The 13,372-nt window shown below is 33.9% G+C and overlaps 1 protein-coding gene across 4 annotated transcripts in view; it reads right to left on the bottom strand.

Annotated features, from left to right (window-relative positions):
- The window catches only part of KIF21A (kinesin family member 21A), a 166,409-nt gene that overhangs the window by 60,676 nt on the left and 92,361 nt on the right, over window positions 1-13,372 (bottom strand). For all 4 annotated transcript variants that reach the window (XM_081250315.1, XM_081250316.1, XM_081250318.1 and 1 more), the window contains exons 7-11: window positions 11,612-11,727; window positions 6,846-7,041; window positions 6,245-6,434; window positions 5,594-5,657; window positions 295-498 (exon numbers count right to left, since the gene is read on the bottom strand). In XM_081250315.1, the coding sequence (XP_081106441.1) occupies window positions 295-498; window positions 5,594-5,657; window positions 6,245-6,434; window positions 6,846-7,041; window positions 11,612-11,727 (770 nt within the window). The remainder of the gene's footprint in view (window positions 1-294; window positions 499-5,593; window positions 5,658-6,244; window positions 6,435-6,845; window positions 7,042-11,611; window positions 11,728-13,372) is intronic.

The following is a 13,372-nucleotide window of genomic DNA, read 5'->3' as shown; positions in this document are numbered from 1 at the left end:
AGAAAAGATGAATGGAATGCAAAAGCAGCTATTTGAAAAAATAATAAAATAATTTCTAATAGTAAGTTTACCTTGTCATAGTCTAAATAAAATTCACTACCATATTATTATAAATAAATTTTTTTACATACAAGTAGAGATAAATCTTTAAAAGTATATAATTATAATTGTCACCTATGTTAAATGACATTTTATTTACTAATATACTTATGAGGCTATGTATACTCATTGCAATTGCAAATTAAAATAGCCTGAAAAGTAATTAGCAGCATAGCAGTGATTTTATAGCACTACCTTTTTTTCTTCTTCTTTTCTTTCCTTTTCAGCTTCTCTAAATCCTTCTTAGCTAGATCTATAATCTCAATGGTCTCTTTGTCTGAGGATACTATAGTAGGAGAGAAAGCTGATGATCCACTGAAGTATGGTGATCTGGCTGTGGCTCTTGTCAAGTTTTTTCGAAGGTTCTCATTCACTGCTTCACTTTCTAATAATTTTGCCCTAATGAATAAAAATACATTTAAGTTGGAAACATTTTATTATTATGGTAAATAATACTTAACATAAAATTTACCTCCCTAACCATCTCTAAGTGTACAGTTCTACAGCACAAAGTACACCCACACTGTTGTGCAACAATTGCCACCATCTACCTTCAGAACTTTTTCATCTTCTCCAATTGAAACTCTGTACCCATTAAACACTAACTCCTCATTACCCTCTCCTCCCAGTCCCTACCTTCCATCTCTGCAAACTTGACAACTCTAAGAATAAACAGGGAACATTTTAAATGAGTTGTTTTGCAAGTTAAAAAGTTTCCCGAAATGTATTTCAACATTGCTACAAGGTATGGTTTTTTTAACAAATATGTTCACAAACATTAGTGTTTAAGATATTTTTAAAATTTCCTGATCAAATAATTGTAAATTTGAAGTAACACTCTTAGTGCTCAAATGTGCCAGTGATAAGTAGATTACTTGCATTCTGGTCAATAGGCACTAGTTATCCTTGCTTTGTAAACTCATCTTTGAAACTTAAAATGTGCGAGCAGCATGGTTCCCTTACTTCCTGTTCCTCATTCATCATGCTATAATAACATTTCCAAATCTTTGTAAGGAATAGTTAGTCAAACTTGCCCCTAACTGGCTGAAAGATATCTGGCTCCTGAATATGGCATGGGAAAAGATGAAATCTCCATGGAAACCCGAGTTTGATAATTAAAAACATTATTTTGTTTGCTCAAGCGGTCCTCATAATGACAGGAAAATAATGTATGTGCTGTCAGTAATAACACTGAATGATAAGATCCTAAAAGAGCCTGGATTTTTGAGACTACAAGGGATTCAGAGAGTCCTCTAGGCCAGTTCCTTTAGTCCATTTGATTTAAACCATAAAAGAACACAATTATCTACTTCAGTATAATAAATTTCCCAGGTCAATTTGGCACAAGGGTGATTGAGACAGGGTTATAAGGAGAAAATACTACCTACTATCTCTGTCTCAAAACTATATTACTAAGCACTTTTGCCATATGTTCAAATGTTTCAGAGGAAGGTGCTAGATTATTTGCAACTACTGAGCTCTAGAAGGCACAGTCAGCTGTGTTTTTTCACTGCCTACCAGAATTATTCATGACACTGTTGAAATCAACTAGAGACAGAATATACACAAATCAGTGAATATATGTTACAAATAAGTGTCCTATATATTCTTTAATGAAATTGTTTTACTTTATATTTGGTGTTGCAACAGTTACAATGTTTTAAAATGGTTAAATAGCTGTGTACAAACTTTTAAGTTAAATGATTTCAAAATTATTTTAAAGAAAATTCTGAATATAATGCTGTCATTTTTTAATAAGAGGGGAATCTAAGTATAAAAACGCAGCTTAATGATAAAAACTCAAAGTAAAAATTTACACTTTTCTGTATTTTCAATATCTAGCACAAAGCCTGGGTACATAATAATGAATGTTAATAATGAATGAAGGGGACTTCCCTGGTGGCACAGTGGTTAGGAATCTGCCTGCCAATGCAGGGGACACGGGTTTGATCCCTGGTCCTTGAAGATCCCACATGCTGCAGAGCAACTAAGCCCATGAGCCACAACTACGGAACCTGAGCTCTAGAGCCCGCACACCACAATTACTGAGGCTGCATGCCACAACTACGGAAGCCCACGTGCCTAGAGCCCGTGCTCCGCAGCAAGAGAAGCCACTGCAATGAGAAGCCCGCGCACCGCAATGAAGAGTAGCCCCGCTTGCCACAGCTAGAGAAAAGCCCGTGCGCAGCAACAAAAACCCAACGCAGCTAAAAATACAAATAATACATAAATTAATTAATTTTTTAAAAAAGACCCTTTTAAAAAAATGAATGAAAATATAAATTAGCTATCAGTTAATGACCTGTTTTTAATTGGCTCATTTATATAATAATCAGACAATTTGTGTTTGATTATTACCTGATTTTAAAAATCTGCATTTAGTAGGGGCATATTTTTAATGCTTCTTCCGTCCTGGTGCTAATAAAGGCTGAAACCTTTAGGGCTCACCTCCAACTCCACCAACCCCACACTACATTAGTAGATCCTGCTTTTTGTATGGGCTGAAGAGATAACATCTCTCTCTTTGCCTCTCCTTCTCTTCCTACTCACCCAATCACACACTTGTTGCTGTCTGCATTTCATTTAATAGGAGACCAAGCAGTGAGGCATAAGGGGAAGTACACAGACTTCCTTGGGAAGGAATAAACTGAGGCTTGCATCTCAGCTTTTTCACTTACTGAATCTCTTCTCAGCTTTTTCACTCACAGAATCTCTAAATCCTCCATTAAATGGAGATGAAAATATATACTTCCCTAGGATGGTTATGAGGATGATGATACAATGAATTTAAAACTCACCTGACTAATAATGTTTTTAACAAATAATAACTACTCTTATCAAAAAGTTGGAAACAATATAATTATCTAACAGTAGGGGATTAGATAAATAAATCAATTACAACCCATGAGACAGTACTCATGGAACCATGCAAAAACCATGTTAGAAAAATATTTAATAACATTAAAAAATGATCGTAATATCTTGTCACATTTCAAAGAATAGATAGCAAAGCAATACATACACCCCGATACAAATTTTGCTAAAGTATGCATTGAAAAATTATTGAAGAGATACACCAAAATATTAACATCAGTTCTTGGAATGGTGAGAATATGGATGATTTTAACTTTTTAAAAACTTTCCTATATTTTCAGAAATTTCTACAAAAATTTTAAACTCCAGAAAACTAAGATTAATTAGTGACTATTATCATTTCACAACAAATAATGTGATGTGTAAATTTATTAAAAGGTAACTAGTATTATTTTATAATTAAAATGATAAGACTTAAAATATAAACATTCCCATCCCATTTACATAATTTACATTAAGTTTAAGTAGCTGTGAATGAATGTCTTCCTAAGAGAAAGTATTGATTAAAATATGGATTGGAGTAGAATTTGGTAGATGAAACAGAATGTGAGAACTTGGACCTAAATAATAATATGTTAGACCTTTACAGTATTTTTCAATTTAGTAATTTTTACATCCTGTTCTTTTATTTGAGCCCCATAATAACTCTTTGAGACTAGCAGGTATTACCTCATTCTTACAGATAAACACTAAAGATCAAAGATGTTAGGTAATTTGCCCAAGGTCATATACTTAATAAACAGAAGCTTAAAATTTTCAATGCAGGTAATTCAATTTAAATTCAAAGCTCATTTATGTTTATCCCATATGTAAATTATTTTAATATTATAAATTACAGTCCTGAGATCCGAGAAGACTATACTTTATGAGTGGGACAAACTGAATAAAAGAGCCATCAAACAAAAGTTGGGAAAGTGGAAAAAGCTATTAACGTATACCACGAAAGATGTGATCACTGACTGAACCCAAGGCCTAAGAGTAATCATTGTTCTCTAGATGGCTTAAAGAATAGTCTTATAAGTCTTAATAGTCTTAGAAGAAAGATATTAGATGCTCCTTTTAGCTACCAGAAGGAATGGAAATGATTCAGTCAGTTTTCTAAGAAATAATGACACTGGTCAAGCCATTCACCAAATAATGAGATCAAGCTTAGATATGGTCTTAGAATAACATGATGGAAGAGAGGAAATCAAGCCCAAGAACCAGAGTATGAAATCAGCCTTAACAATTGACCAGTGCCAAGAAAATAAAAAAAAGATAAAAAGAAGCAGACTAGGAGCAGGAAAAGAATCTTTAGGAACTAAAAGACAGAGATATTAGTTTTGTCTGAAGGAATGGTAAAGATGGGGTCTACAGAGTCAGGAAACACTGGAGACTGGTTAGAAGAAAAGTTTTTGGCAGTAGGCAGAAAAGAGCACTGCCAACACAAGATGGAAACTACAAGTCCAGTTTGGCAGCTGACCAGAACTACAACCTAAGGTCCCAAAGGTCTCCATCAAAAAGCTAAAGTTTGGAAATACATAAACAGAATAAAAGTAATAGTTATTTGAATAACTTTATCTATTGCTATATCAGATGTTTTCTCACTGGTTTTTACTTTTTGAAGCTCTCAAGGGACCTGGTGTGCCTTACAGAGGAAGAAACAGTAGAAACACTACTCATCTCTGTTTAAGAATCTCTAGAATAGCCAGAGGAAGAGAGAGGGAAATAGAACACAAATACAAGACAGAGAATTGTTAGGGTAGCTGTGAAAGATAATCTCTCACTTGGTTATTTTCTTCAAATGGCTAACAGAAGTGAGATCTGAGCTATTTAGATGCTCCCAATGGAGCTGACTGTAGTTTTACTTAAGAGAAAGCAGCTCAGCCATCAGGGCAAACCATGGAACCTGAAAATATTATAGAAATGATTAGTGTCCTTGATCTACTTTCTGACCCCAATTCTCCCAGTCTGTGCTCAGTGCTCCCCTCCACATTCCCACACCAGGCATGGGTGTTCTATTTACTGATTTCTGTCATTCCATTTACTACATGTGACTATTTATGTAAGTTGACCCACCTAGACTGTGAACTCCTTGTTTATGTCATACTTGTTCAGTCCATGGCATGGTGCTTGGCATACAGTGAGTATTTGCAATATGTGTATGAAATGTGGGTGATGTATGTACCAGAGAGGCAGGCAAATTGGTAGGGATGCAATGACTCACACATATAGAATAGCTGAAGAAGTATAAGGGAACAGAAGTAATGGGAGATTTTAAAAATTAGAGATGACTTATTGATGTTGACCATTCCCAAATGGTGGGTGAAGAGGCACAGGGAGGTAACTTCATCGACACCAATTATATCTGTTGTTATATGAGGTTAGGTAAGCCTCCAATTAAGGGTATAACAACAAGAGCAGGAGGATAACCCAGGAAGATAATGTGGGAAGAGGAAAGTAGTTTGTGACATTATATTCCCATATGTTCCATTATAGGCAAGTACCTATTCCCCTAAAGTTAACCTGACCAAGGGGCTGAAATATCACTGTGAATAAAAATAAGCCCAACAAATAGCAATAATACTTCAGTGCAAAACCCAAAATACGTGCATTATGTATTACAGAATGTGAACTGTACCTGAGATCTTCAATTTCTTTAATATAATTGTGAATCATATTACTAATCTCCTCATTCCCTTCACCTGCAAGATAAAATAAGGAAAGGGGGAGAGGGATAAATTGGGAGATTGGGATTGACACACACACACTACTATATATAAAAATAGATAACTAATAAGAACCTACTGTATAGCACAGGGAAGTCTACTTAATACTCTGTAATGACCTATATGGGAAAAGAACCTAAAAAAGAGTGAATATATGTATAACTGATTCACTCTGTTGTACAGAAGAAACTAACATTGTAAATCAACTATACTCCAATAAAAATTAATTTTAAAAAAGAATTTCCTTTAAAATTCAACAGAACTGAATGAGAGAAAAAACAAAGTTATAGAAACAAACAATAATGTTTTGAAACATAATTTAAACAGCAAATTTCCTGCCCTTAATTACATGAGCAGAAAGTAAGATAATATGATGAAGCATAGGGCATATTTTGTTTCTGTAAGAATGCATTATTTACAAATTAAGTATTAACTTAAAATCACAGATTGTATACACAGAGATTGACTTTTTCACTTCAAATATTCCACAAAATTAACAAACATGAAGAACATTTCCTGTTCTCCAAAAGTAATCCCTCACTCATCCCACCCTACACACATACCTGCTCTGGCAAGAACTTGGTTGGCCTGATCACTAACAAGCTGTGTGATTCTGGTCCTCAGTACATCAACCGTCTCTTGCATGGCTTTAATTCTTACACGCAGGTTGTTATTTTCAGTCTGTAGCATAGCATTCTCATGAAACATATCATTGATGCTTTCCACACCCTCCTCATCGATTATTCTTTTACCCTAGAAAAGAAAAATATTTCCCTGTTGGTTGAGAAGTTTTAAATACACAAGAGTTTTGTTAAAGGATACTGCAGGATTATGCAATTCTACAACCAAGAGCCCTTTTGTCTTAACAGCCTCAAGGCAAGAGATCCTTTTCCCTCTACTACATCTCTCCTTTGAGCATTTGTCACTAAAGAATCTGACTGGGAAGGAAGTCTTTTGAAACAAGAGGCTGGTCAGGTTGTTAGACTGAACATTATTAAAGGCTACCCACACATAAAACTAGAGAATTCTACCTCCAAAAGTAAAGATGCCACCACTAGGACAGAGAAGAGACTCCAGAGACATACATGTGCAAGCCATCACAAAAAGGTATCATTGTGTACACAAAATGTATCACAAAATGCAAAGTCAAAACCATTAGCTTACTGTTTTGTACTCCATAAGCTCCATCTGAAGTCGTGTGATCTCACTACGGAGCGCATTGATCTGCTGACTAGCTCTGTCCTGATTGACCATCACCTTGTTCTTGATATTTCTAGCTCGATTGGCATATTTCAGGGTATTTAAAGTTTCCATAAAATCTCTGTCTGAAGGGCTGACACATGCTATCATGATTGTTTGGCTGAAAGTTACAAAAAATAATTAGGTTTACAGATAAAAGCAAATAAAACACTGAAATAATCATTTTTAAATTCCCCCCTTTTGAATAATATCTCTCCTTTGAGATACCAAAAGGTTGACATTACTAACTTAAAAATAAAAGCAAATTTATAAGCCCCAATGCTTTAAGACTATCTTAAGGAAAAAGATTTTGTTTACTTGGCTAAAATTGGGGAAAATTAATTTATATTATCCTTTTTTGACTCATAATACCATATACTCATAATAGAAGTGCATATATTTATTTCTCACCTCTTTAAAAAAATTTTTGAAGCAATATACACAGAATAATTCTAAAATTGAATCTATCTATAATATGACATGTTGAAATTCAAAAATCATTGCTTTCATTATCTACTTAATATTTCAGGATTTTATTTATTTATTTTTTTTAAATTTATTTTTGGCTGCTTTGGTTCTTCGTTGCTGTGCACGGGCTTTCTCTAGTTGTGGCGAGCCGGGGGCTACTCTTCCATGCATGCACAGGCTTCTCATTGCGGTGGCTTCTCTCGTTGCGGAGCACGGGCTCTAGGCATAAGGGCTTCAGTAGTTGTAGCACGCGGGCTCAGTAGTTGTGGCATGAGGGCTCTAGAGCGCAGGTTCAGTAGTTGTGGCACATGGGTAGTTGCTCCACAGCATGTGGGATCTTCCCGGACAAGGGCTCTAACCTGTGTCCCCTGCACTGGCAGACGGATTCTTAACCACTGTGCCCCCAGGGAAGTCCCTATTTTAGGATTTAAAAATTTTCCTTTTATTTAATCATTTGCATCCTGATTTTTTTATTTCAGCATCCTGATTTTTTTATTTCAGCAAAAAATTTTACAAAAAATCCTATCACCTGATAAAGAAAAGTATTTAGTATACCCATGTTTCACAATATGAAACGTCATTTGTGATTGAGTGGTCAAAGTTCCAGAGTTTCTGGCTAGATTACATAGGAAAAATGGGAAACATTATTTTATCGTCATGATGAATTGCTTTACCAACCAAAGAATAGGATAATAAAATGCTTATTATTCCTAAGCTATTTCTGTCAATGAAAAAGACGTGGAGAGTCTAATGGGCACTTGCACACTAACAGTTAAGGAGCTAATTTACCCACCCTGGTAGGAAATTTACACCTATCAATTCTAATCTATAGGCTCCTAGCTTCCTGCTTCCACTCCTGCCTTCTCCCAATAATCTCAACACAGCACTCATAGTAACACTTTTATTTTCTTCTTATTTTTTTTTTAGTATTGTCAAACTTTATTTTTACTCATTTTAGATGTGTAGTAATATCTCATTTTTTTAATTTTTAAGTTACTTTCCATTTACAGTTATTACAAAATTTTGGCTATATTCCTCATGTTGTACAATATATCCTTGAGCCTATCTTACATCCAATGGTTTGTACCTCCCACTCCCCCATCTCTATATTGCCCCTCCCCACCACTGGTAACCACTAGTCTGTTCTCTATACCTGTGAGTCTGCTTCTTTTTTGTTATATTCACAGTTTGTTGTATTTTTTAGATTCCACATATAAGTGATATCATACAGTATTTGTCTTTCTCTGTCTAACTTATTTCACTTAGCATAATGCCCTTCATAGCAACCCTTTTAAAAGGGGTCCCATTCCACCTATCTTTATTCCTTTGTGAACTCTTGCTCATCCTTATTTACCCTTACTTTTACTATTATTCAAGATTCAACTCAGAGATCATCTAGACCAAGAATCCAACCCTGAGTTTGGCTGTACTCTTTCTCTCTGCTTCCTCATACCCTTTGCATACCTCTTTTTTGTTGATTATGATTATATTGAAATTTTATAGATCCAAACTCTTAGATACTAAACTCCTAGAAGACAAGGACCATCAAATATTTTCTATTCATCAGACTACTTTGTACAACACAATATTTGGAACATATTAGGTCATTATTATTTGTTTGTGTTACTTGGAACATAAAAGGTCCCTAATAATTGTTTGTATGTCATGCGTATATTATATTTATTTATTTGAAGTCAGAAGTTAAGATAATTCATTCATCTCTGTTGATGAAGAAGATAAGGTAATCCAGTGAGTGATGATTATGGATACTGATTAGAGGATAGGACTACTCAAAATGTTATCCCCAGTCCAGTGCCAGTCTGGCAGATTCATGACAAGTATAGAAATTGAGAGTAAGCATTTTGGCAACTTTTACAACATTTGAGCTTGCTGTAATCAATGAACTCATTTTACTGAATAGAGTATAGACCAGTTCAAGTATTTTCAAACTCACATAATGGGACAAGCTGAGTATAGTCATGTTCAATATCAACCCACTACAACTGGGAAGTGGGAAGGAGGAGAACTCTCCCTTATTAAAAATATTTTGAGAAGTATTGGGATCAAGTGCTTAAGAAGAATAGTGAAATCAGGAATGAGAGGAGCTAAGACCTATTGTATAGTAAAAAGGTCACATATTAAAACACAAATGATACAAATTTCAAGAACAGTTATGTTTATGAAAAAAAATTTTTAATGAAAGTTGTTCATTTTTATATAAAATCATAACTCTGTCTTAAAGGAAACTATATAATTTAAATATATTAGGGGGTTCCCTGGTGGTCTGACAGTTAGGATTCGGCACTTTCACTGCTGTGGCCCGGGTTCAGTCCCTGGTTGGGGAACTGAGATCCCACAAGCCATGCGGTATGGCCAAAATAAACAAACAAATAAATAAAGTTATTTATCTTATATATTGTTATATCATATTATATTACACATTAGGGAGGAAATACATCACAATGTTAACAATAGTTACTTACAAGTAATAGAAATACAGTTGATTTTTATCATGTTTTATATTTTTCTGTATTTTTCTGAATTTTTGCTATAAACTTTTTAAAGTGTTACATTAAACATTATAAATGTATAAAAGCCAGGGTGGTTTTTTAAAAAATCACCAAACTGTACACATAAATATATGCAGCTTGTTTCCACAAATATTTTTGATTTAATATTTCTTTTAAGAGAAATTTGTACAAACATCACAACATGAAGGAATTTTGTTTTCCAATGCTTATACAAAGTTTAATGCTTTTGAGCTAGGCATTCAATCTCACAGTTTTAAGCAGGAATTGAGGGTCACTGAGAATAAGAGGCATTACCACTAGATAGGAAATGGGTGAGGAACATCTGAGACTCTTTAGCTATAGCTTAGATAAAACTCAAGAGGAAGTCAAAACCCACAGTGCAAATATCTTAGATTGTTACAGGGCAAGCAAACTCTCAGAAATACTGAAGTATTCAAAAGTATTGACACTTGTAAGGGGAAGATGTTTACTATCTCTGCTTTGTTATAAGACAAAGCTGTATTATAAAGCTAAGAAATAAACACAGGAAAAGGCTACAATTTAGCAAACTTAAAAAATTTATATTTGGCTTAAAAAACAAAAATTTTTGTCCTGTTATAATAAGACCCAGATTGATATTGAAGGTCAGAATGAAAATATAGACCAGAATTAAGAAATATGTAACAGTAGAAGCAATACAAAGGATATGCTAGAAGACAGATGAGTTAAGACAATGCCAATATTATATGAAAAGAAGGAATATAAAAATGATACTCTTGAATTCTATAAAACAAAACTTTATTTCTAAATCCATCCAACTTCAGACCTAAATAAATTTAACATTATCAAAAATCTTTGAATAATAGTTGTTCAAAAAGAAAGTTTGCAAGTTTAATTTTACAGCATCTAATGATCATTTTACAGCACCTAATGATCATTTTATAGCATCAGTAAACATGATGTTAGACCGTTGAAAACACTGTAAATAGATTCACTGTAGTTGTGTGTAACTTGTTGAACTGTGCTATGATTGAATTTAAATGCCAAAAAAGTTACCACTTTTAAAGGCAACATTATGATGCTTATAAAAAGGAATGCATTACCAAAAGAATACATTTAGCTGATGAAACATATCAGGATGATGCGAAGTACAGAAAAGGAGGAATATCAGTGATTCTGGCAAAGTTAATAACCAACAATCACCCTATATTTCATTCAATTAACATTTTAAAATTTTTTCTCAAATGTAAAAAAATGTTTAAATTTTAGGAGACTTTTTAAAGAAAATCAATAATATTTAAATTACTTTTTAATTACTTAGAAGACAGCATTTACTTTTCAACAAAATTTTATTAGGCATCAACTATGTGCCAAGCACTTAAAACTGAAACAGTGGTATAGAGAAAGAGCACATGCCAAGGATTTCATTTATAAGCTAAGTGACTGAATAAATTCCTTAACCTCTCTGGATTTCAATTTCCTTATTTATAAAAGAGGAATAATAACACCTACCTCAAGAGGTGTTATAAGAAATATGAGAAATAACAACATGCAAAAGCACTCACACATTTGAGGAACTTAATAATTATTAGTTCCTCATCTTATTAATTTGCTTTACAGTAAAAACAGTTCTTATAAATCACTTTACAAACGTATTTTAAAAATAATGAATAACTGAAATCAGGAATATGGAGCATAAACACTTATGCATACCTATTACCCCCAAGAGAATCCTGTAGTAGTCTTGTCAGCTTAGAATCTCTATAGGGAACATGCGTGGCCCTCTTGCTCCTGTCTCCCAATGCACTTATTACATTGCCAAGTGCCAACTAAAAGAAAGAGAGAGAAGAAAATTATAAAAATGTATTAATTATAACACTTTTAAATAATGAAACCTTATAGAAAATAATATGAAGCCATGGCAAAATTGAGAACATTTGTGTTTGGTTTTGTTTTACATTTGTATTTTCAAATATAAAGTAAACTTGGAGCTTTCCACATAACTACTAAAAACTGACACCACTCAAAATTTAATGCCATATATATACCCATAATTCATAAATACTTAAACTTCTATGCAGAGATTTTCTTTAGAAATAGAAATGTTATAAGATTGATGACTTCTGACCATTCCTAGTATTACCAGAGCATCATGTTGTATACCCCACAAACTGTCAATTCATGTTGCAAACCCTTTTCCTCAACTCAATGAAGAAACAAATTGTTTGCTAGTTTAACAGTTTCATAAACTTTCTTTTTGTACTATAGCTTCCTCATAGGAAAACAAAATTTCCTTTAACCACAATAAAAATATCAGTATGATATCTCTGAACATGGTATTCCTAATGCAAGTATAGCCGCACTTAGAAATTCAATGAATCTATGTGCTAAGCATCCAATATTTAAAAAACTAAGTCAAATTACAGAACTATTTAGTCACTCCTCCTGCCACCCCCTACTGCTTTTCCTACTGTCACTGAACCAGCACCTACAGCATAAGCATTTTCCTAAATGCTGGTCGCACTCGCCTTCAGTAATGCAAAACCATGTCTTTGTTAGAGCCAATGGATCCTGGAGCGAGTGCATCAGTATCACACTGTGTCTTAGTTCCCCTTTTCCAGAGTCTGCAATTTTAACCACTGGCCACACTGAATGAACCTCTACCACGTGTCTGAACATGCTTCAATAGCCTGAAGTGGAAAACAGAGCAATGGCTTTTGCCTTTTCCGGACAGCACAAATGTAAATACCACCATGATTTTATCTCCTAAGAAACTCAAAACAATACACTAAGTCGAGGATCCTGGTCGCTCACTCCTTTTAACACATGTTCAACTATATGGTGGGAGCATCAAGATGGGTAGTTGGGAAGGCTGGCTCTCTCTAATCAGTCTCAGTTGATAATTCCCCCACAGAAGGGTTGCAATCATATAAAAGTAAATATTGGGCAATAAACAAAAAAATGACCATATGCTTGGAGCCCCTGCTCTAGGAAGAAAGGGAGGGAAGCAAAGCAGAAAATACCTGTCCTGATGCTGTCAGCATCACAGAAATTTAGGATGCCATTACTTTTAAGCAGGAACAAAGAACCAACTTTTTAATGAAATCAATAGGAAGAAAAGATTTATTACATAAAAATTTGGTTCTAAAACGTTTTCTTCCATATAATAGAAGCTTTAGGTTAACTCAAACACAAGGTGTTTTCCAATCAAAAACACCACTAGATGGTATGGTATTAAAGTTAATTCCTAATACAATCTAGAAAAGTTCTCACTTTGAAACAATCATTACTAAAAAAACATTTGATTGTAATTTCCAAAATAAAGTCTGTCACATAATGTTAGCAAAAAAGCTACTTTGAAAGTCATCCCATAAAATGTTTAATATTAAAACAGTGTTTGTGAGAAGAATTTTTAAATCATTTCTATTATATACATGCATAGATTATTTTATGCACACACCATAAAATTTAATC

This window comes from Mesoplodon bidens (assembly GCF_964165515.1).
Source record: "Mesoplodon bidens genome assembly, chromosome: 11".
NCBI classification, from domain to species: Eukaryota; Metazoa; Chordata; class Mammalia; order Artiodactyla; family Ziphiidae; genus Mesoplodon; species Mesoplodon bidens.
This window is presented reverse-complemented; position numbering and strand designations above follow the sequence as displayed.